The 25,202-nt window shown below is 36.0% G+C and overlaps 4 protein-coding genes across 6 annotated transcripts; 2 read left to right on the forward strand and 2 right to left on the reverse strand.

The window, feature by feature from the left end:
- Positions 1–3,538: 3,538 nt before the first annotated feature.
- On the reverse strand, positions 3,539–6,323 carry LOC105770950 (gibberellin 2-beta-dioxygenase 6). Of its 2 annotated transcripts, XM_052630756.1 has the most exons (4): positions 5,753–6,323; positions 5,577–5,612; positions 4,037–4,358; positions 3,539–3,916 (listed from the first exon to the last, which is right to left on the reverse strand). In XM_052630756.1, exons 1-4 carry the CDS (start codon positions 6,211–6,213, stop codon positions 3,686–3,688), a joined length of 1,050 nt encoding a protein of 349 aa, XP_052486716.1. In that variant the 5' UTR covers positions 6,214–6,323; the 3' UTR covers positions 3,539–3,685. The 2 variants fall into 2 exon arrangements, with proteins under 2 accessions (XP_052486716.1, XP_012447782.1); XM_012592328.2 differs by lacking the exon at positions 5,577–5,612 and having other exon boundaries at positions 5,753–6,314.
- Positions 6,324–10,788: 4,465 nt separating this feature from the next.
- Positions 10,789–15,010, forward strand: LOC105769956 (U-box domain-containing protein 44). Its single transcript, XM_012590941.2, has 5 exons — positions 10,789–11,357; positions 11,440–12,228; positions 12,716–13,022; positions 13,110–13,574; positions 13,754–15,010. The coding sequence occupies exons 1-5, from the start codon at positions 10,926–10,928 to the stop codon at positions 14,866–14,868; spliced, it is 3,108 nt and encodes a 1,035-aa protein (XP_012446395.1). The 5' UTR covers positions 10,789–10,925; the 3' UTR covers positions 14,869–15,010.
- Positions 15,011–18,168: 3,158 nt separating this feature from the next.
- LOC105768878 (uncharacterized) lies at positions 18,169–19,865 on the forward strand. The gene is made up of 2 exons (XM_012589118.2): positions 18,169–19,338; positions 19,421–19,865. The coding sequence occupies exons 1-2, from the start codon at positions 18,399–18,401 to the stop codon at positions 19,771–19,773; spliced, it is 1,293 nt and encodes a 430-aa protein (XP_012444572.1). The 5' UTR covers positions 18,169–18,398; the 3' UTR covers positions 19,774–19,865.
- Positions 19,866–20,951: 1,086 nt separating this feature from the next.
- LOC105768877 (zinc finger CCCH domain-containing protein 66) lies at positions 20,952–24,109 on the reverse strand. 2 transcript variants are annotated; one of them, XM_012589115.2, is made up of 2 exons: positions 23,940–24,109; positions 20,952–23,498 (listed from the first exon to the last, which is right to left on the reverse strand). In XM_012589115.2, exon 2 carries the CDS (start codon positions 23,478–23,480, stop codon positions 21,369–21,371), a length of 2,112 nt encoding a protein of 703 aa, XP_012444569.1. In that variant the 5' UTR covers positions 23,481–23,498; positions 23,940–24,109; the 3' UTR covers positions 20,952–21,368. The 2 variants fall into 2 exon arrangements, with proteins under 2 accessions (XP_012444569.1, XP_012444570.1); XM_012589116.2 differs by having other exon boundaries at positions 20,952–23,472; positions 23,940–24,104.
- Positions 24,110–25,202: the final 1,093 nt, after the last annotated feature.

Here is a 25,202-nt window from a genome sequence, read left to right on the forward strand (position 1 = left end):
TATTTGGATTTGGCATTTACATGGTGGGTATATATATATTTCAAATTCTGTTGCGTGATTGGGCAAATGTGTTACACTTTTAATTTTAGAAGTCCCAATATACGAATGAAATGTAGTTTAAGAGGTGAAAAACATGGATCAATTACCTAGCAATCTAACAATTTCAAATATTCATCATCAACAACAATTAAATTTCTTAATACAACTCTCGAAAAAATAGTTGCAAAAGAATGACATAAAATTTTATCTAGTGTCAATTTAAAATCGTCACGTGTGACCTTATAATTAATATTCTATCACAATCATTTCATCTCCTAATTATAAATTACTTTGTACTACCAATAATCAAATAAAAATTAGTAGTCGCAAAAGCAAAATTATCAAATTAATAATGATGTAATTATCATCACCTAGGATGATAAAAAATCAATATAAAAGTGCACGTTAATCTCCTAATTATTTATATTTTATTAAACATATTACATAATTCATTTATTACAAAATAATAGAAGTAAAACAATCTAAACTTTTGCTTAAAAATCTAGGTAATTTTATTACTAATATAATGAAACTTAGATGTTGAAAGAAAATAAAAGAATATGACCATAATAAAGGTTATAAAATCATTTGTAGCCAGCTTCTCAATCCAAATCTTCACATAATCACGTTGTAATAAAAACAGTTAAGAATGAAACAAGAGGAAGACGTACAAGAGAAGGGGAGATTAGCTGCTATCAAATGCATACAATTTCTAGATATTATAGAAATAGATGACCTTCATTTCTTGCTCTACCCAAAATATCCCATGTTTCAGAAAGGAAGATTCAAAATGATTAGCAAATGGTTGAATTGTTTGGAGACAAAGGAGAGTGGGAGATAATTGAAGTTTATTTTATCTTATCTTTAACTCTTTAAATTTGAAATTATACCTAAATTGAGATTTCATTGTAATTGTTTGACATAAAAAAATCATGTTTTCACTTACAGTTTTCATTTAAATCCTTTATAATATTTGAAGTATAACAGTGAGGAAAAATCATGGTTTGTTGTATAATATAAAGTGAAAGTTTTTGTGGCCAATTTATTTTTCTTGTAAATAAATATGATAGGAAAACCAAGGTGAATTATTATAAAAAATTTTAATTTTTTCTTTTTATTTAAGTTTAAATTAACTTTCTCAGGAGCTTATTTAGTTAAAAATCAAGACTTTACATCGTTTAGCTAATCTATATGATCTGAATACATTAAATTTTGTAAATTTTTATCTATCAAAATTTTATATAATGATTCTCATTAGATATGTAATCTACAAATCTAATGTAAAATTCATTCTATTTCGATAATTAATTTTTGTTTTATTTAAATAGGGAAAGACCTTTGATCTTATGTTCAAATGGCGAAATGAAGATAATGAATTTCACATTTAACTTGTCTGATTTAGGCACAAACTTAACAAGAAACTTTAAAAAAAGAAGAACAAATTTATTTCTTAGTTTTAAGGCAAATATCCAAAGGATTTATGTCATTGAAATCATAATAACCCCAAAAAGAAAAACCAATTAAGTTTGATAGCAATGTAGACGATCAAACATCAGCTGGTGGAGTGTGGTAGCAAACACAAAGGGTTCCTCCAAAAACTGTGGGGTCTTTCTCGCAAGCAGATCGAATTAAGCGACTTCCATAAGCCTTCAAGCATTTGTTCTGACAATCGGGCTGAGAACATGTAATCACAATCACCCCATCAGCCTCGGTCGGCCTTGCTGCTTCCGCCGTGAATGTCAACATCACCAAAGCTATAACAGCTGCCATTGCCACCATTCTTTTACCCCTCATCTCCATCTCAAATGAAATCTTCCCTTGCCTTTTTATTTTATTTTATTTTAAACCTTTTATCCTTAGATTTTCTATAGACTGCAAAATGTTGGGTTATTTGAGTGACCAAAAACTATGGTATTTAAAGTGTGTTTCATGTGTCCCAATGGATGACATGTCAATGGTTGTTCAAATCCTACCATAAATAATCTATTGCTGTATTTCCAAAAAAGGAGTGAATTTGGAGATTCATATACCATATGAAGTTTTGGATAGTAAATCTGCTTATTATTTGGAAAATATGTGCGTATCTTGAGCTTTGGCCACTAATGGAAGGCATGTACTGTCATTACCTTTCTTTCTTTATTTCCTTTTATGAAGATTTTGAATTTTTTTTTCCTTTTATGGATTCCATTTGATATATTTAAAAGTTAAATATTCGAACTATTATATTGCCAAACAATCGTGTACCTAAACCCAGAATGGCTCAAACCAGAGAACAGTTCCCCGAGCCAGCAAATCAGTGTATTTGAAGCTGAATCACATCATTCCTCTCCTCCTTCGTCTTAGGAAGGAAGGACCACTTTTGAGCACACCGTTCTTCACCTCAGCTTTCCAAAAAAATCTGCCAATAAATGACGAACCCCATAACACAAATGATGGAAGTTATTTCATGATAAGTAAGGAAAGTATTTTCTTCGTAATGGTGAAAGTAATTGGGTCATTTTATTTCTAATATGTAAAGTGAAAAGAAAAGTAGGGAAGAGAATTATAATATTTGTAAGGGGAGAGATTCATCTGTAAAATGTCATATTCCATTTTCAATTCATGCATTTCAATTTTGAAATAAATGGAGAAAATTGGTACATATTTTAATTTTTGTGGAGCACAATTTTAAACTTATTTCATGTTTCATACTTGCATCACCCCATGTCAATTGGTTGTTCTTAAAACCTAAAATATTGTTGTGCCGAATACTGAACAAATAACTCAAACACTAAAATATTTGTGGGAAGTGATTAATGGTATTTCCAATGATAGAGCATATAATTTGGGTTTTATTTAAAATTATTGACAAAAAGAAAACGAAAAATAAGTGACAAAATGCAAATGATTTGTTATAAAACCAAAATCAAGCGTCTCGAGTTCAATTATAAGTGGTGACAAACAAGTATAATTGGGAAATGATACGCCTGAAAATTGTAAATAATAATAAGAATAAGAAAGCAAGTGAAGCCTTTGGACGTTTGTTTAGCGACAAGTAGTAGTAGGCCGGCGTAGTTTCATCATTCACAAGGCAAAAAGGATGGGCATCCAAACGGAAAGGAAAGATAAAGGAATGGGAATTTTCTTTTTCAAATAGGATTCAATCTAGAAATTTGTTGTTGCGGTGAAATTAACAAGATAATATCATATCTATGAGTTAGATTTTTATTCTGCCATTGTTCTTCATGATTTCACATTTATTGTGTCTTTTATTTTTAGCTGTAATTATTAAAAATCAGTAGCCATTATATTTTATGCTGAACGTACTATCCTTTTGTCTATAATTACTGGGAGGATTTTCCGCCACCCTCTACAATAAGCATCGCATTTTGTTTTACATAACACTCGATGAATCTGAGGTTTAATAATTTTCATTCATCATTCAATCTGAGTTGGAATGTTAATATTTATAATTTCTCATCCTATACCGAATTACAGACTGCATATTCCCGAGGAGTAATTAAGGATGAGTTAATGGTAGGATTGAATTAAATTATTTTCCGTAATAAAGGAGGAATTCGTACAACAGAAAATTAAGAGTTACCCTACATAAAATAATTGATAATAGGTGTATATATATATATATATATATATATATATATATATATTAAACAGCTGCATTAAGCTTGAATCTTTGGAGACCAACTTTATAACCTAGAGTCTTGGTGTCATGTTGCACTTGCTGTTGGAAATCGGTGTAAGTAAAAGGTTTGTATTTAGAACTACGGATCACACTGCCTTTTGCTGGGAACACAAAGTAGCATATGGAGAACCGCTCCGCCTGCTTGTTCGTTCTCACTCTATGTTTCACACTCATGAATTGGTCGTCGCTTATAGCCTATATACAACATATACCCGACAACACGTTCAAATCAAAAACCAAAATAAAATATAAATTGAATGAACTCCATATGCATTTAAAAAAAGGGGAAAAAATAGAAAGATTGATTTTATAGACCTGCAGCATGTCACCAATATTGACAACAAGGGTGCCTGAAATTGGGTTAACCAGTAGCCATTCATTGTCCTTGAAAAATTCAAGTCCCCCAACTTGGTCTTGGTTCACTATGGAAAGCACGGAGCTATCAGTGTGTTCCATCATGCCCCAAGCCTCATCAGCCAAGGACCCTGATGGGTATCGGTAAACACGTATGAATCCAGTGGATTCATCTAAGCTAGACTCGGATTGTTTAGGACCCAGATTCAGATTCTTCACCATTGCTTCGAACAAGGTTGTAGCGATTCTCGAAAGGTGTCTTCCATATTCTTCCAGATAATGCCTAGTCATATGGAAAAAACAAGAAAAAGAGTTGGACAAAAGTGCGTATCCCCCATTATACGAGTTGATCACCTTTTTCATTTAGATTAGCAAGACAGGCATGCAACGAGTAAACAAAGTGGGGCATGGTCATGTTGATTGTTGAGAGTTCGATAACTGGAATACATGAAGATACCCCATATATATGTATGATGGCAAAAGAAAAATTTGCTATAAAAAGAAAGGCTAGCTGGCTATTATAAGTGTTTTATTTTTGTATTAGTTTATTCGAATTTCAACACCACATGTAATTTTCAGCCTTTATATCAAACTTTAATCGATCATCCAAATAGTTAAAACTCAAGAGAGTAATTAACAAAATCTTAATCCAGTGATTGTTAACCCTTTTTTCTTAAAAAAGGATGATATGCACAAAAACAATGAAATATAAACTAAAATCCCCAACTTTTCAATAATCTACCCTTTAGGATATTCTACTATATTTATTAACATGAAGCCTCAAATCGCACATACTGTTGAGTGAGGTAAATTGACCCATTCAGCCTAGAAAATCAAAAGTTTTTTTTTTTTGAAAGTTTTCTCTTTTGAGTTTTTCCGTATTAAAATTAAATTTAAAAAATCTTAATAAGGTCAAAATAAGTATTTTTTTCTATTTTTCATCTATTTTTTTTATATGATGACATTGAATAGTATGTGATTAGAAAAACCTTAAAATTTTCTTTATACTTATATTCCAACTGCACATGTTCATAGGTTTTCTTTTGGATGTGACTTGCTAAGATTTCTATTTCAGCATCCATAAGATAAACTAGAAATGGGACGGACTCATAACTATGATTAGCATTCTCTAACCTCCACAAATTAAAGAATTGTGTGTGCTTGAAGTTACTTTAATAGCCCACACTCCATACCCTCGAAAGTTCTTGGTAAACCATTGTTACTAAAAGAAAAACGATGATAGAAACTTATTTTTAAGTCCGTTGATTAAAATTAAAAAAACTGACATTCAACATATCTAATAATCCATCATTTGTAATTTCTATATTTGGATGTATTAATACTTTGTACTAATTTTTTTTTAAAATATATGTATAATTCTTCAAGTTCCTAGTCTGAGCAATGGGGTAAGGAAAATTAAACTAAAGAAACTGAGGTGACTGGTGGTCTATTATTAGTTATTGATACTGCAAGGCAGAGTCGAAAAGTTAATGATGCTGACCTAGTAATCTTCTTTTTTTGCAGAAAATATCTGGGACTGTCCAATCAGTTCGTCACTTCATTAGGGGGGTAGTATATTGCCAACCCATAAGCAATACAAATCAGAGGAAGCCAACCAGAAGAAGAGGAACACAGGGAAAGAGGGGGACAGACAATAAGCGAAATACAAACAGTTACCTGAAATCATGAAGCCTAGGATCTTCGGATTCAAACTGTTGGAGGTGACAGAGTGGAACATTTATGCCTTCCAGCCAATTGATATTCAAGGCACCCCTTAGGGCAGCCCCGGTTGGGGTCAAGAGGGGGGTGCCCCAAAAGTAAGACAAAGGGTTAGTGAGTAGGGCTTGCTTGGACTCGAAGGATAGAGACAACACCCTCTTCACATGTTCCTCGAGTTTGCTCAAAAGGCTGGGAGGAATCCCATGGTTGACCAAACGGAAAATACCCCATTCTTTACAAACCTCTCCAAGCTTTTCCAGGCTAAGACATTCAAGATCCACTACAGGAATATCAACTGATGATGAAGCTTGGGCAGTGTCCCCCATGGAGTTGCTGTTGTTGTTGAGTTCAGCTAGCTGGGGAGGAGTAGAAGCCTTGAGCTGGCGAAAGACTGGAGGGTAAGATTCAAGGTTGCTCATTTCAAGCGTTATTTCCTTTTGTTTAATTTATGTTTAGCTTAACAACAGCTAAAGGGCAAAAGAGAGGAGAGTAGAGGGTTTTTTAGGTTTTGTCCTCTGGGAGAAGTTAAATTTATTCTGGGTACGTACCTAGGGGGCCCATTTCGATTTTTCATGAAGCGTGTCAATCTATGTCCTGCCTCACTTGTTTTCTTTGGCATTTTAATTTTGCCTGTTTGTGCACTGCAGACTGTCTCTTGGTATTGGATCCGATTTTACTCTGGAATTGATATCTCAAATGAAAGGAAAAAAACTCTGTTGTTAAGTATTTTTATTCATCGAAATTTTATTTAGAAAATAAAAATCAAATTCCTCAGCACTTAACGTATACAAGGGCTGGTATTTATGCAGGCTGCGGTCTCTGGAAATATTTATGCATTGTAGGGTCGTGTTGGTTGTTTTCCCTTCCCTTCCCTTCCCTTCAAGGCTCCAACCGGTGAGCACTAGAACTGGAAAAGCCCGTATAAAATTGTATAGCCGCCTTTGTTGATTTTCTTTTCATTTCTACTTTCTAATACCAAACGTAATATTAAAAAAAATAATAGTTAATATTCTTTTGTTTAATGTTTTTTTCCCACCCATTCTTGCAAACATGGTTTGAGATCAAGTTAATTAGTTTCCACTTTCCTATACATGGTTGAACTTTCGATTCTCAACTTTTAAGATACTAAATTGAAATTGAAAAAACTGAACTTTTAAGATAATGAAAGACTTCAGAATCCAAACATCTCACCTTTCAACTCTACCAATGAACAATGTTTTGTCGTTACTTTCTATTATGTTCCAAAATAACCGTTAATTATAATTTAAAAAAAAAGTAACTTAATACAATCAAGGGATTCAAAATGTGATTAGTTTAAGGTTGGAAATTTTGTATGGATAGAGATGAAGGAAGAAGTGAATTATATTGAGAATGCTGAATGCATATCAGATGAGAAAAGGTAAAAGCATAAATCGCAATCAAGGCGGTCCCGGGAGAGCTGAAAACTGGGCTAGAATGGTAAAGGCTGTCCTTTTAAATTGAACTGATTGTTGGTATTTGGCCTTTGCATGCCATGCCTGCCTGGTTGGCAAACTACAACTCCTTCCCCTCGGTAGCTGTTGCAGTAGAGAATGAAGGAGAGAGAAAGTTGGCACAAACCAACGATGAAAACAACAAATATTCTTAGAAAGAATAAAACAAAACAACCAATCTTGAAAATGGTGTTGGGCCAGGGATTGATTGTTTGTTTTTCTGAATAATAATTTAATTTAGAATTAATTTTGTATGTATGTAGTAGGTGATGGAGCTAGTTGGAAGTGTGATGGAGATTCTTTTTTTATGATTATCATCATGAATGCGATGTTTTTCTTGAACCTTCATATGGTCCTGCCTGACTCCTCACCTGCTCTTGCTTTTGGACCTCTACATTTGTTGCCCCCCCTCCCCTTTTTTCTATATCTTTTTGGGTTTTACCATTAATATGTAGTGTTTTATACTTGTACTGGCTGCGACTCCTTTATATTACCATTCATAAATTTGATTACCATCGTCAAATACTGCCATCCCATTCAGTCTTGTATCTCAAGACGAATTCGATAATTATATATTTGAAAAGAAACAGAAATTGCTATTGACCAATGGAAAGGCACGCAAAATCAAACAAGAAAGAGATAAAAAATTACCCTACACTGTCCTAAATTCCTCTACTTTAGTGGAGCTAGCAATAACATTATCCATAGATAAAATGTCAATAATACAAGGAGAAACATCAAAAAGGATCAAGTGCTATAGACAAACCATACCTCCTTATTTGCAGTCCAAGGGATCCATTGGAAGGACAAATGTTGAAAGTGAGTTTTCAAAAAAAGAAAAGAAAAAGTCATGCAATATTAAATAATATTTAAACATGTATTTATTATTCACATTTAAATTTATAATTACCTTCCAACAATTCGATCTTACAATCATTTTGTTTACTCACATCTCGACTATACTAATATCATCATAAATCAACTCAGCGAAAAATGTATAAATTAACTCTTTAAAAATTGTCACATCAACATTGCACTTAACCCAGCCTTCTCTTGGTTTCTCTCTGTAGTGTACCAAAAGTCTCCCATGAAGCTCTCCAACTCTACAAGAAATTGTCAGCAAACATCTCAATTTGAGAAGCAACCAAGTCGACTTTAACAAAAGAAAATCATAGATATCAAATAAATATATTTCATTAATTAAAGATAGTGTAATACAAAGGCAAGTTAACTAAGTCGATTTTAATCGTGAATATAAAAATAAACAATACAATAGGCATTTGAGTTCCTAACATCAGACAAATTCAAGTATCAACACATTGATTGCCCTCTTGGCAATCATGAATAATAGGACCAAGCAATAAATTCTTTGAAGAAGGACTATTAATATGATAAATAACAACAACAGCATCCAATTCAACAATAATAAGAGAAGTATGTAGACTTTTAGCAAGTAAAAGACCATCCCTTGGTGTCTAAAGTTTAGCAACCATGTTAGTCGTGCGGCCTAAGTATCTATGGCAGCCAGCAATCCATTGTCCATTGTATAATGTATAATAGCACTCACTCCTGGAGCACCCGAATTGCTCACTGATAAACCGTCACAGTGGAGTTTAAATCACCCTAACAGTGACGGTGACCATTTGACATGAATGATAGGAAACCCTTATTCTTTATATTCATGTAGAGAGCAAAGCAGTCAGCGGCAAGAGAAATAGTCTTAGAAATGAGAAGGTTCTCATTGAAAGGCTTGTAAAAAAAAATAAAAAATGATAGCATTTCCGGGTATGGAGGAAGAAGACAAACATGATGAACCATAGGATGCAATGCGGAAAGAAGAAAATTTTAGAAATCAGATTCCGTTTGAACCAATTATCAAATGGAAGATTCCAACAACTAGTAATGGAAAGCAGCCTCAAAGTCTAGCTATAACGTTGCAATTCCCTTGAATACCAGGGTTGGTTGCAGGATTAGTATTGCAGAAAGGACAGTAGTTCCTCTTGTTCGCAGTAAGGTTCTTGTAGGCAGATAGTTTCCAAAGTTTCCCAAATGAAAGTGATATTAGGGGTAAGTTTGAGATTATAAGTATTCAATTTCCAACATAAAATTTGAGGACGAGGTGCGTTTTTCAATTTTATTTTTTAAAGTTCTCATTCATTATGTTTGTAATTTCTTGTCGTTTAATTTTATTTTAATGTATCAAGTGAAAAAAAAAGTGGCTAAAAGTATTATAAAAATCTTTATTTTATATTTTTAGTCTTTTATTATAAAATGAACAAATTAATTATTATACGATTAGATGAGTGAGCAAAACAGTCCATTTGTTAATATTGCACCATTAAATGTTTGTTTTGGTTTTTATATATAAGGTATAATAACAAATTTAACCTCAACCTTTACACATTTATTCAAATTTATCCGTACTCTTAAAGTAAATTAGAAAATTTTAAAATTAATAAGGTTAAAAGGTCAAAAGATCTTAATAAACAATTTTAAAAAAATCAAATTATTAACAAAATCATAAAATTATAAACAAAATTTGATACCGACCAACGAATTCAAAATCTAATCCCAATTTTTCTTTAAAAATTTAATTTAATGGGTTAGTATTGTTATTTTTAATAAAAGAGTAGAGGTTAAATAAAATAGTAGGGTCAAATTGAATAAATGTATAAAGATTGAGGGCTAAATTTATTATAATATCTTATATAAATAGAAAAATAAACATCTAACGGTGCAATGAGGCTGTTTTGCCCACTCATCTAACGTATAAGGACTGATATACTCATTTTTTTAATAGAAGAACTAATATTTTTTACCTGAAAAAGCATTATGAATTTATAACGAGGTGTGTTTTGTTTATGGGCTCAAAATTTTTAAGTTAAAAGCCTTGGAACATCATTTTGGGCTTAAAAACCAATAATACAACCCAACTGATTTTACTGATTAAAAATGAACCAACCGTCGGCCTCCAATTTTTGCCTTCAGCCTTCACTTCATTTTACTGATTAAAAATGAAAATACGCCACTAGACTAGTGAATGAATTATTTGAGTTAAACTTGAAAGGGTACATTGTGAAAAATAATAAAATTTCTCAAATGTTACTAGCAAAATTGTATTCTTTTAGGATGTTACTAGTAGACTCTAATTCTAATTAATATGATTAACATATTGGTTAATAAATTTTTTTGGTATTTTTTATTATCGATTTTATAATCTATATTTATAGTTTGTGGTTGTTGCTCCTTGAACAATTGACTTTAAAATTTAAATTTATATTTTTCTTTAAAAGTACAATGTATTTTACTATTACAACAAATATTTACTGATTGTACAATAAAATTGTAATCGAAATATATTTTAATTCTAGTAATGAAAAACAGTTCAATTTTATTTTCGTTTTTAATTTTTAAAAAAATAGAAAACATTAAAAAATTTATTTAACCATTTTCAAATAGTATTTTAATTCTAATTAAAACCAACAAAAGGAATAAGGAGTATCCAGTTCCATAATTAACAGTGGAACGGGAGAAAAGTCTGCGCCTGCCAAAGTCAAACCTTGACTGACTTTTCAGCTTCAGCCCACCTTTTAGCAATCCAAACTTGACGACTTCTTTTTTTCTGCATCATTTTTCTCCGATGTCTTGCTCGCTGTGAAATGACATCACCATCCTATACGGCTGCCGCTGCGGCGGAGTCCATCCACCGTTCCCTCGCAGAACTCTCTTCCTCTTCCTCTGATTCCTTCGACAACTCCCGCCGCTTCACTGCCTTCGCTTCCCGACTCCACCTCCTGCTCAACCACCACTACTTCCTCGACTCCGACTCTCTCTCCCCGGCTCTACAGACGGCTCTAAAAGGAATCGCCTCCGATCTTTCCAAAGCCGTCCTTACGGTGTCGGTTTACCGTAAACGAAGCAAGATCTTCGTCCTTATCAACTGCAAATCTCTTTCTGCTTCTCTCCAACAACACTCCTCCGCCATCGCTTCCTGGCTCGCCTTGATCGAGTCTTCTCTCTCCGATAACCTCCCGGATCTCCGAAAGAAAACCTCTGATCTCTCTCGTGACATGAAACTATCTCATTTCGCCGTATAAAAATCTCACCAAATCCTTTCCTTCAAAATATAATATTTTTCTTAAATTTTAACCGTATTTGTTTCTTTTTCTTTAGGTTACCGAAAATGAAGAAAGACTACACCGTACGCTACAAAAGGAGGGAGAAGGAAGGCAAACTAGCAAAGCAGTTCAAAGCGCCATAATAATGGATTTAGCGAGATGTTTAGGAATAGATTCATGTAATTACGAGGAGTTAATTAATCAAGTTAAGTTGTTTAAAACGGATTTAGCAAACTCAAATTCCGTTTCCGAAAGACGGATTTTAGTTTCCTTAGAAAAGATTTTAGGTAGCTGGTCAGCAGTTCCTGGAATGTTAACTTTAAAGGTTGACCGTGATTTTGAAGAAGACGCTCACATTTTACCGTTTAAGAATTTTTTGTGTCCGTTAACTAAGGAAGTAATGAAGGAACCTGTTGTGTTAGAGTCATCTCAGACCTATGAGAGAAGCGCAATTGAGTATTGGTTCGAGAGGTGTTTGGAGGATGGAAGGGACCCGACTTGTCCGGTAACGGGTGAGGTTTTGAAGTCGTTGGAGTTGAAACTGAATATTGGTTTGGCGGGTGCTATTGAGGAATGGGTTAATAGGAATGTTGAGATTGAGGTGAAGTGCGCGGTGGAGCAGCTAAGTAAGGAGAGTATGGAGGCAGAGGGTGTTGAAAGGGTGTTGGATGTGGTTTATAAGATATCTGAGGAGCATCCTTCGAATTGGTTTCGAGTTAGGAATGCTGGGCTCGTGGTGATGATTGTTAATTTGCTAAGGAATTCTTCAAAGAGTATTGGAACTGTTTTGAGAAGTAAAGCTCTAATGGCTTTGCTTAGTATGGCTAAGGATGAAGAAAGCAAGGTTAGCACTTCATTCTCTCTCATCTTTTATCTATCAATTTAGAAAGTATGAACTAGAATGTGATAAAAAAAGTGTTAGAATTTGGTTGAATTAAGCTTTCCTTATTTGCATTTAAGATTGGCGCTGAATCACATCTATGTTTGGTTGACTTATGTCTTCGCAAATGATAAGAGTTTGTTTCTCATATGAACAAAGATGATGCAAGTAAATTGGTATATGAGTAGTTAAGGAAATGTTGAAGTAAACACGTCGTGTTGAATGGAATTTCCAAATGTTTGCCTTCATCTCATTTCGAAATTTCCAAGCCACATTGTTTGTTTTCTATTCTCTCATACGAAAATGAAAGTAGAATATTTGCCTGCATTTTTTATGTATATTTTATGCTTATCTTTGTCAAAGTAAGTCTGTTACTTCTTTATTAAAGGAAAAAAAGGGCCATGTAAAGCTTTACAGAGTCTAGTCTCTAATATTGTGTCATTATTAATAGAAAATAATGCTTGAAGAGGGCATCACTAGGTTCGCCATACATAGTCTGATTGGAAGCTCAGAGAAAGAGAGGGAGTATGCTGTGAAGTTACTACTAGAGTTCTCTAGCGATGAAGCTTGCTGCACTAGAATTGCTTCAGAGAAGGGTGCATTAGTTCTTCTGTCGAGCATGGCTGGAAATTTAGAGCATCCTGCTTTAGCCAATGTGGCTGAGCAGGTACTGACGCGAATGGAGGTTGCTGAGGATAGTGTTCAGAATTTAGCAGCTGCAGGAAGATTTGAACCCTTGCTCAGTAGATTGCGTGGAGGTATGTCTTATGCTAACTCATTTACTTTACTTGAAGAAGAATTTACGATGCTATATAAATTTGAAGGTGCTCTTTTACTTTGAGCAGGACCTGATGATGTTAAAATAGAGATGGCTTCCATTATTGGGAGAATGACCTTGACGAATAACAGTAAAGAACAAATTGCCCAGCAATGTGCTCAAACACTAGTTGAGTTGTTATCTAAGCCAGAGGGAAGAACGCCAAGCTTGCTAGCGTTAAATAACCTGTCAGGGTTGGATGACAATGCAACCATTCTTGTCGAATCTGCTGTTCTTCCTGCATTAGTAGCTATTCTCTTACAAAACCAAGGTGATTTACAAGAATGGAAAGAATTTGCTGCATCAATAATTGCAAACATAGTATCAAAACCTGGCCACTGGGAATTAGCTTCAATTGATAACAAAGGGAACTCAATGCAGTCAGAATCAGTAGTTTTTAGTCTTGTTGTACTTCTTTTAGTTACATCTCCCCAATGTCAAGCATCTATTCTCCGCATCCTATATGGAATGGCTAGCTCTCCACAAGCTGCAGGTAATCTTTTGTTGAAATCCTTCTGTGGAAGTAGACATCTTGTTGACAACATGACACCATTATCTCTTTGCTTATAATGGAATTTCTGAAGGAATTTGGACATAGATTTCCTTAAAGTATCCTGTTATGATAAATGTTTTTTGTTTGTTTATTTTATTCAAATATGTTGGATCTTGCAGGGTCAGTAGCCATGCATTTAAAAAGTTCTGAAGATGGCATCAAAACAATCTTTCATTTTCTTGATTACCCAGATGTTGAACACAGAATTTATGCTTTTAAGCTTACAAGAATCCTCACAGAAAGGTTTGCTCAGGATTTAGCTCAAGAGGTAAAACATTCTGACAAGCTTCTCCTATTTAAAGAGAAATTACTAGACAATCAGTCAACAGAAAGTGAGAAATCTGATGCTGCATGTGTACTTGCTAATCTTCCACTCTCTGAAGATGAGGTAAAGACAGTCCTGGAGGCAAGCTTTGTTAAATGGATAGTAATGAATCTTAAAAAGCAGCAGCGCATATCCAACGGGAGAACATCCTGGCCCACATCAAGCATGGAAGAAGGACTTCTAGGCCTATTACTCCACTTTACAAGGAGCCTTGATCAAGATACTATTAGTGTGGTCAAGGAGCATCAACTGATGACCATTTTCTGTGAGCAGCTCAGTTTTCCTGCAAAACCTAGAGTGAAACAGCTTGCTGCTGTTGGATTGACGAACTTGTCTGAAGCTGGAAGGATGCTTGCAGCTCCAGACTCAGAACCACCAGCTCCCAAAGGATTTTGTGCTTCTTTGGTATTCATGTGCGGGAGGGCTTCTCCTGAACCTTCCAATTGTCCCGTTCACAACGCTCCTTGTGAATACAATAGTCAACTCTGCTTACTAAAATCCAATTGTATCAGACCTTTGGTAGACCTTCTTCATGATGAGGATGCCAATGTTCAAATTGCTGCAATTGAGGCACTTTCAACTCTTGTGTTAGATACTTCTCATGGTTACAAAGGAGCTGTGGATGAGCTAGAAAAGCAGGATGTTATTGCAGCTGTTATAGAACTTTTTACAGAAATTCGTCCTGGGGTACTCCAAGAGAGGGCTCTTTGGATGATAGAGAGGGCATTGAGAGTGGATAGCCCTGCTCATAGGCACTCACTCAATCAGTCACTGGTTAGGGCTCTGGTAGAAGCCTTAAAGCATGGAACTGCTAATGCAAAGAGACACGCTCAGGATGCTCTTACCAACCTAAAGGAGATATCAGGAGTAAGCGCAAAAGCCTCTAGTCAATCTCGGCCACAGAGGTAGACCGCAATGGTAGTTTTTCTATGTCAATTTGTATAATGTTGTGATGCTTCAATTTTGTACAGCATTCATGATCACCAAATTTTGTATTCATTGATATATAAATTCATTAGAAATGTTATTTATAATTCATGAATTCCTTTCACCTTTTTCTTGCTTGTCAGTATGATTACATACAGTTCGTTTCTGTCTTCAGTTATAGTTAACATTCTGTGTCTTTAGATAAACAAGCAGCTTGAAAAAGAGAAAAGAACTTGTGTCCCAGTTAAATAGACAAATTCAATTGGACCTTTTAGTGTTGACGGAGGGATAAAAAGGTCTGCTCTCTCTGTTTTCCCTGATCCAAAGCATTTATACGACATATTTGAGCATGTTAGTTAGCTTAAACTAGATTTATGGGGGACATAACAATCTGCTCAATTCAGGTGTAAGTGCCTGATACGTGCATATTTAATTGTATCAACTTTTTGTTAGATCATATTTTATGCTCATCTGAATGTCTTGGATGCATATATTTTGGAATCATCGAAAGCAACTGAACTTTACTAAATTTTCTACACTCTGCTCCCTGTGTCCTTTTTCTAGAACATGAAACCGGAATAGAGTCTATGCTGATGATTGAAAAAAGGAAAATGAAATATCCTCTCTAATGGGAAGAACAGAGTCATTTCAGATGATTGGGAATATATACTTTGAATTGATGAGCAAAGTTTACATATATACCATTTGAAAAAAATAAATGCAGAAGAAAATGTTGGACTAAAAACTAACTAATTTTTCGGAATTTGTTGTCAAGTTCGGTAGAATTCTTCTAAAGAGCAAGCATAGTTCGACTAAAGGTTCTTAATCTTTTACAGCTATTAAATCCTTTTCTTCAAGATGTGTTGATGGATCCGGTTCAATTGACACCTAAAATATTTACTTAAAGCCTGGTACGGCCTATTCATAAAACCTTGCTAGGCTCGTTTAGTTTATGTCAATGCTTTAATGTTTTGAACATATTTTAAAAATGATTGTCATTGCCATGAATGTGGTATTAAGTTTGATGAATCCTGAGTAAGAATGAACCTTACACAGTTTGCTGACCTGTTGATGTTTGTATAGTTAATATAGATTCTGTTGGGGCAATCACTAATACTCGAGAGGTTTTCTGCCAGTTTTCAGGCCAGAAACTTAGTTCTGGTATTTTCTTTTTTATGCTGATCTAAAGTCTGTATCAGAAGTGACAGGTTTCAAGATTAGTTCTCTCCCTGTCAAATACCCGGGGGGTCGCACTGGATTACAATGAGGTGTAGTGACCAGGACTAGTCCTCTTTGGCGGAGAAGATCGCATTGAGAATCAAAAGCTTCTCTTCAAAGCCTCTCATATGGTGGGTGCCTGCAACTTACTCATTCTGTTCTTTTTCAGCCTCTGAAACTCTTGGTGTAGGAACTTTATATTGCCTACAAAGGTTATTAAAGAGGGTAACACAACTTTGTGCTGCTTTCTTTCTGAAAAGTGGCGAAGGCAATCCAAAAGGCCATCCTAACTCAGGAGGAGGTTTGGAACTCAAGGAGCTGTCCTTTCCTGGAACAAAACTTGTATTGTTAAGAATCCTGGGATGGGGTTGGGTGGATTCAAGTATATTTGTTCAACGGAATAGATGTTAAGTTGCTGCCTTTTTCTACAGGGATTCATAGATGCATACATCGCCAAGGAGGAGGTATAATTTGGAGGAGAATACAAGTCTGCCCTTTCTTGGAATGGGACAAAGCACATGCAGGATATAAGATTTGATTGGTACAAGCATATCTGGTTTCAGCTTCCGTACTGAGACATACCCTTATCTCCTGCATGCCGATCTTAGACATATTACCAACTAAATGTAGAATTGGGTTATGGGGGAATTTACAATATCTTGAATACTTGTTCTCTCGGGAAGAATTGGAAACAACAGATAATGTTTTCTTTACTTCCAAACAGTCAGCGGTGAAGCTTCTCTCTGCCTGTGGCGTTATTACTTTAAACAGAGGAAGGAACACGAGACCAAGCAGATCGGATGATGTTTTATTTTGCTTTAATTTTCCAACACGGTTGGCTCTTGCTTACCTCACTTACCAACATAGCTTATTGATAATATAATAGTTTAAGCTTTGGCAACACAAGTTATTAATTCTAATTATTAAAGCAGCAAACAGATGATCGGAAGTTACCATTGCCAGCTGACGAAATCGAAACCTATTCCTGCCATTTCACTTAAATCAAGGTGAGTCACATGCCTTGTACAAATTATTACGTGAGCCACAGTAGAGATACAGTGTATTCTCAGACTGATCCACAGCTCCATACCTGTTTCCCTTTTCTTTTTTCATTAGCTCCATGGCTGTTTCAGTTGCTTTCCCTTGGCAATTTGAATGAAATTTAGAACATAATAGCTAAAGGACAATAATTAATTCACTTGTTCCATTATGAATACGTGACATCACTTTTCACTATTTTAAACGATTAAGCTTAAGGATAATATGAAAATATGACATGGACATTTTTAAAAAAATTAGGATTTGGAAATTCTCAACCCAGTTTCATTTGCTTTCTAAATTATTCATCAATTGTTTCTCTCAACATACAAAAACAAAAGTGTTAGTCAATCATTAGGAATAAAAATGTTAGATTTTATTACATTTTAAAGATTGAAGTGTGTGTAAGGCTTGGAATCAGGCTTGAACCAAGGAAAAGTAAATCAACCCTAGCACAATCTTAGATTCAGACCAAAAACAAAAGCCTAGAAATTCCCACCAGTTAAAAAGAAAGCAGATATATAGAAACATCAAACACAGCAACAGATTTTGGTCGGAAGAGGGCCGTGCATTACCCTCTTGTTTAAAGTCATTGTTGGGTAGTTCTTAACTAATGTCCAAAACCTAGTTTTGAAAAGCCAGTTTAAAGACGGGGAAATGTCCGCATCTTGGGCTCCAAACCCCAAAGAATTTCCACAGTCTCTCACTGCTGACTCGACTACTCCTCTGACTCAATGTCTCACTCTCACTTACCCAATTGTCTCCTTCCACGCATTCCATATACCTCATCATTATTCTTATTTGATAATGTCCCACTTCTTTCCTTTCTACGTAACATAATACCCATGTTTTGCTTCGCTATTTTTTATGCTATTAAAATAAGATGCTGATAATGTCACAAAGGTTACTTCATGTTTAAACCCATTGATGCAAAAGACAAGTAAATTGGTGGAAGGAAAATAGACTTGTCATAACTAGGCATGCTATCCCTGATATATTGTTGATCAGCTCAGCTTTGCCCAATTGCCCCTACTTTCAAACGCAAATCCCGCCTTCCAACTTCTCTTTCATTATCACCACTAACATTCAAAATTTCTGCTTTTGGCTTTTAGGGGCCCCTTTGCTTTTAGTTCCTTTTTGTTAGAGTTGGAAAGCTAAAGTTAAAGGTTACTCCAACAAAAACCCAAATTCATTCTCTCTTCATCTTCCGTTTCCCTATTTTGTTTACTTTACCTTCTTTTCTTTTTTTTAACAACATGAAGTTGTTATCTTCTTCTCCTTCCGTTTCTTCTTCTACTTCTTCAGCTGTCTCTTTTGATCCCAAAATTTGTTCTCCAAAAAGTGCAACAGCTGGTTGCCTTTCAGGGATCTTACGTCGAATTCTTTGTTCCAGGACTCTCCCGACACACCCTTCCGATCACATTACAGAGTCTAATTCAGTAGCCAGTTGTAACAAACCACAACAGTTCAGTGATGCTTCCAAGGTCACTCCTGGGATTGTTGCTAGGCTGATGGGGTTGGATTCCTTGCCTGAAACCACCTTGCTTAACACTCAATTCCCTCCCAATTCAATTGCAAGAAGCCGGTCCATGAATTCAGCTGATTATAAGCAAGATACTGTTTCCATCCATGGAAAGCATAAACGAGTCAACTCTACACTGTCTTTCCGAGACATGCCTACTTACTTTGAGCTAGAAAATGAAGAATTTTTCGTGCTCAGCTTTGAGAAGGGAAGCGAAAGGAAAGAGCTGAGATCCAAACAAAGGAAATGTAAAGGAGGCGGCGGAGAATTGAAGCAAAGAAAAGAAGCCAAGGAAAATATGGTGGAGAAAGTTGCTGGGAAAAAGAACAAGGACAAGGACGAGCAAGCTAGCAAAAGGGTTTTGAATGTGTTGGATGAGGAGAAGCTGAACAGGAGAATTGTTGAGAAGCCTAATCAGGAAATAGCCAAATGCAGGGAAGTTAATGATTTGTGCTTGGAGAAACCAAGTGTTGCCAAAAAGGGTCTGGAGAGCTCTAAATGTTTGGAGAAGAAAGGAACAGTTCCTGATGGAGCAAAACCGAGGAAGAAAAAGAAGAAATTACAACATCCAGGGGCTCAAAATGTAGAGCCTGAATGCAGCTCAGAAGATTCGAGCCCTGTTTCTGTTCTTGTTTTTGATCAATTCATCATTGATCATGATGTTCCTACATCAGGTTGGTGCTTCTCTATTCTGTGTATACGTTTATATTTACGTTCATTCTTTTTAAAACTGAACTTCGAATTTATTTGTAACAGAGGAAGATTCAAAAGCAGCAGAAGGGTCAAACCCAAGAAGGAAATTATCTCCAGACCTGGAAAATTATGGGTGCAAAACTCCTTGTAATGATGGTAATTTGACGGAAGATGATCCAAGGGAAAACAGCACTCAAGTAAAAAACTTGGAATCGAGGAAAAAAGATTGCCACGGTGAGAAAAACTTGGAAGGTTGGGATTCAATTTGCAGGGTGATTGAAGCTGAGGTAGGTAAAGCAAGTTGGTTATGCTCTAACAATGAACAACTTGAAGATATTACTACAGATTTTGGATCAAAAATTTTGGACCACTTGTTAGATGAGCTTGTAATTCAACTTCATGGAATTATCCCATGAAGAATTTGAACTTGTAAAAGTAAAGTAGTGAAGCCGGGCCTTGTAAATTATTTCCAATTGCAAAATCCTATAGTCAAAGATATACAGCCCTCTACTCTCTTCTTTCAAAATTTTCTGTCAAATCTTGCCTCACTTTCTCAACTAAATATGATTTAAAATTATTTGACATGAAAGATGTGGCTGACAGCAATATGTATATGTATATATATCCTGAAATTATCCAATTTCAGCATAACAATTAATTCTAGTATTAAATTACCCTATAAGAAGCTGGTCTAAATCCTTGAACATGAGTTTGAGGGTTAGAAGAATACTTTTCTAACCGGCAACCTTGGACCAATGTTTTGGTGCTGTATTAAATTACAAATAACCCTGGAGATTAATAAAATAATCAGATTGCATGCAATGCCGGCTGCAGAAGTCATGGGATGGCCTGCCCTGGAATCTGGATTAACAATTTTTTTAGTATTCCTTTTACCAACAACAGTTTTCTTAGATCAACATTTGACTAAAACATTCTCCTATTTTCGCAGAGAAAGCAAAACTTCTCATGCAAAATTTGAATAAGACTTTTTTATTTGTTACATGGATATCAAGTGTTCTTTTTTATTTTCAAAATAAAATGTAACACTATCGAATTTAACAAAAAACTAATTTACCGAATTTAACAAGTAAAGATAAAATTTAAAATTAAAAGGCAATTAAAATTTTAAAAATAAAACCTTTATTTATTTTTATGTATGCATAAAAATCTTTATTTTTGTCTGAAAGAAGTGTTTCTCGTTCCCCTAGGCTTCCAGTGCCCTTTCCACTACCAAGAATAAGAAAAAAGTTTAAGTGAGGGGCGGGGAGGAAAATAAGCCGAACACACTTTGGGCTGCCTTTTTAACTTAGTGCTCAAACAGTACGAACCCACTTTGAATCATGGAATCAATGAACCTCTCTCACCTTTTGAAATGCCAAAAAGTAGGATTTCAGATTTCAAAAAGTTGATAGCTCCATCACATTGTCAAGATAGAATGAAGTATTACAGTGGGGAATCAATCTCTCATTTTATGTGCTTTGTGTTGTAAAGAAATCAAACTCTAAATTTCCTTGGCAGCCGAAGATAGAATGGTGGGTGGGTTTGATTTGCAAAGAGATTCAACAATATCAGAAGATGTAAAAGGATAATCAAGTTTTTAACAGAAAAATAGATATATAAATTAAATAATGCAGTAGTTTTTGATACATAAAAAATGAACAAGCCCCCACCAAAAGAAAATACACTAAAAGAATCAGTGCTGCGCTTGCTTCCCTTTGCAAATTGAAATGAAAGTGTTGAACATTGGCCTAACTATCCTCTCCTGCTTTAGCCCGACCTATCCAAGTAAACCCAATATTGTGACAAAAAAGAATAACAGACATTATTCTTGAGAACCTCAGAGTAAGTTTGGCAGAAACCTTTTTCTTCTGCTCACCTTGTATTCTCTCCTGGTCCATTTCATTCCAATTACAGATGCGGAGTATTTGATAAAAATTCAAACAAATGGGGAAAAATACAAAAACTAGTTAAGGTTAACTTAGGAGATAATGGTGGGGATAGCCTTGTGCTTTTAGGCCACCATCTGTTTCTGGTCCATGTACAATTGCTCCACCCAAGCAGGGAGCATCTCCGCGCCCCCAGGGTTACGATGACACTGCTCCTCCTCAAAACTTAACTGCCCGGCAGGAGGAGGGTCCACCACCAGAGACTGGACCCATGACACATCAGGCTCATCTGTAGTTGATGATATAGAACGAGGGGCATTTCCCAAATTGCTGCCACTGCTCCGGAACCCGAAGGAAGCAGATTTTCTTAGTTTGTTTAGCTCTTCTCCCTGTATGCCCCAGTCTAGTTTGCCATCGGGGGAACCCCAATCTGATAGGTTGGAAGGCATTGCACTTGCAGAAGAAGCTGGCGAAGACAGCCCTGAATGACGATTTACAGCAGTACGCTCGATAAAGCTCTGGCTACGCTTTGCAAAGGCAGATGACCTTGAACTTAAAACTGCAGCTGCAGACGGCCCAGATGGATCGATCCCAAAGGATGAAGAAGCCCTCACTGGAGAGGATGGTAGGTTGGTCGGGTAGCTAGCCCTGAGCTGCTGGTTAATATTCTGGCGCGTATGAACTCCAGTGGGAGATTGCAGCTGAGATGCTGCAGCATCAAGCGAGAGTCCTTGTATTTGTGGCATAATACTAGGATCAAGAGATCCAAAAATATCATCAAGGTTAGTTGGCTTCACCCCTCCAAATCTATTTAGTTCACCAGTTCGGTCACCAGCGGCAGAAAATGCTGTAGAATTGTTCCAGCTGGTTGGGGAGGAAAGGCCAGATATCTCATCAATTAACTGTTGCTGCTGCTGGCGGCGGCGACGACATTCCAGCCCCAGTAGTTCCATGTCTAAATCCATATCCCGAGCACTAAGTGTAGTTTTCAACCTACTACCAGGAAGCTGCAAGGTAGGAGGTATGATGTTAGACTGACTTGGCCACATCGATCCACCCATAGGAGAAGAAGCACCAGTAGGGGTCAAGGGCGGTGTTGATGTCGGAGGTATCATAACAGATGGGGAGCCAAGAGCAAGTGGGCTCATGGAACCCATGTCTAAGGAGGAACCAGCAGCCGAATAAGATCTCGGGGAAGGCACCGCTGAGCCGGTTGAAGCATACAAGGGACGAAGCTCCTCAGGCTTGTGAGCAAAGAAACAAACTCTCCTGGTACAATTAGTCTCATCCTTGCATAAACGGGTTCGATACTGGGCAGGATGAAGCCAGCACTCAAAAATACCATGTGCATACTCACAGTTATCACCTTGCCTGCATGATCCCTTACGAAATTCAGGGCAAGGTACACAGCTATAATGATATTTCCTAGGATCACGCCTCCTAGCATTCTCCCCAGGATGAACAAAGGGGCACTCAGTCCAATCGTGAGAGTAAGCCCTTGAACAAGGCTTGACCTTGAAAGTATACATCCTAAACTCATCTGTGCCGTATATCCCGTTCTTAATATCCGGAAGAGTAAGATCAACGGGATACTCTTTCTTCTCAGTTCCATCTTTCGAAACCCGGGGCATCGAACCTTCTTGTTCCTCTAGCCCTCCCATTTCATTTCCTAACTGAGCAGGCAAGCCCTCTATCTCCCCAACACAGTCACTTCCTTTCAGCAAAGACTCCAACCTTTTCTTCCTCAAGCCAAAAGCCGAGTTACAAGCCGGAGCAATCAAATCACCAGGCCGGTTTCCATTAGCATCGAGAGAATCGATATCAGCAGAAGCATCAAGCAAGATTTTGACAATTTCAGGCGAATAAAAAGAGCCGCCAGCAGCAGCACAGTGGAGAGCGGTGGCCCCATCGGAACCACAAGCCCTGTTAACATCAACACGGCCCCTTTCAACAATATAATTCACCACATCCTGGCTCCCGAACAAGGAAGCAATCAAAAGGGGTGTCCTTTCTTCAAACCCCATCTTCTTCGAACCCAATCGCCTTCCATACCACAAGCCTGCCTCATCCATATCATGACCCCCTTCTTCAACAGAAATTTTAAAGCCAATCAAATCATTTGAAGCCGACAACTCCAGCAAAACCGAGAACTTTTGAGGAACCTCATCTTCTTTACGAGACTCACCCTCCATCGTTAAACCAGTTTGAGTTGGCTTCCTCTTCGGACCACTGCACATGGAAATTTGTCTTATTTTCTGCAAAATAAAATTGACTTAAAAGGAGAACGAAGAGAGACAGAAAGAAGGCTGAAATCCCACAGTTTATGAACATAACGAAAGACATAATAAATTTTTGCCTAAAGCCTTCAATTTTTATAGATAAGGATCTGATCATTAAAACCACAACCATTAACTACATAACAAATAAACTTATCCAAGAATTAAGAAAATCAAGACATAAAATTAAGACCAAATAAGAAACAGAAAAAAAGAGTTACAGAAATCTCAACAAAAAAAAAATTAACTGCGCATACAAAAACACTCCAGCCTAATCTCCAACCATGGTACTAACATTAAAAAACAACTACCCCCAACAATAAAAACACATCAAAGTTTCTTTCTTTTTCACATATTTTCTCACCAACAAAACAGAACAAGGAAAAAAGGAACAAAAAGAAACCCCTAAAAAAAACATACCTTTGAAACACAAATTTGAGAACAAGAACAGAAACCCGGAATGTCTCTTTAAGGAAAAGAAAAGGAAAAAAAAAACAAGCTTTGTGTGTTTTAAACTTGAAAGTTCAAACCGAGCTTAAAGAGAGAGAGAAAGCGAGAAATGGAAAAGAGACGGGATTAATTTTATCTCATTCTTAAACTACATACATATATTTAAAAAAGTTAAATTAAAAATGAGATATAATAATCTTTAACCAACTTATGATATTAATTTTTTTAAATTTTGATTTTTTTTCCTTTTTTAAAAAATAGTTTAATACATTTTATTCTTATAATAATAATAATAATAATAGTCAAAAAGAATGAGCCTCTTTTTCCCTCTCAAAAAAATGGGACCCATAAAATTCAAATGCAAATGCACATGAAATTGCTAATTAGACTCAAATTCCATTTTTTTCTTTACATTTTGGGGGTTAAGGTTTACGTGGGGAGGGATCCACGGAGAGAGCTGTTAATATCTACCTTCCATCCAATGATAAACGGACGCGTGCTCATAAAATTATTTTATTTACTTTATGTGGAAACGGACACTCGATTTTGGAGAATCCGGATTCGTCACGATTTCCGCCTCTTTTTGGCTCCAAGCGGATGACGTGGACGTACCTGCACCGTCAGCAAGGTTATTTTAAAGCCGACTCGTTTGTGGTTTCTGATAAAGTTAGCCGACGGTGACTTTGAATAATGGACTGGCCAATGGAGATGATGGACGGAAGGCGTACGGCCTGCATTTTACTTGTCTGTGAAGGACGTTGGGTGCAAGAATAAAGATTGGATAAACAAAACTCGTTGGTACTATCGACGAATCGCAGCGTTTGGATATGTTCTAGAAGAAGCATTTGTCTGTCAAATTTTATATCATCAAAAAAATGAAAAGAGAAATTTAATGTGTAGGTTAAAATTTGGATTATGTGTTGGGGGCATAATTGCTAAGTATCTTAGGTTTTGGTCCGAATAAATTTAAATGATTTTCAAATTTACGGAAGGAAGGAAGGGCTATGATTTCACAATGTTTTTTGATAGGCGAAATTTGACTAGTAAGTATGAAATGAATAGTTGAAGGCACCAAGAAAAAGTCCATGGCGTGCTGAGATAAAGGACCCACAAATTGAAAGCCAAGCCAATGCCTCATATATATGTCAATTTCATATTCATGTTTGTAATTAGATGTACTCTATGAGTAGATAGATTCCTCGTGTTACCCCCAGTTTGGAATTCCATTTTATT

Source organism: Gossypium raimondii, chromosome 5 (assembly GCF_025698545.1).
Source record: "Gossypium raimondii isolate GPD5lz chromosome 5, ASM2569854v1, whole genome shotgun sequence".
In the NCBI taxonomy this organism is placed as follows: Eukaryota; Viridiplantae; Streptophyta; class Magnoliopsida; order Malvales; family Malvaceae; genus Gossypium; species Gossypium raimondii.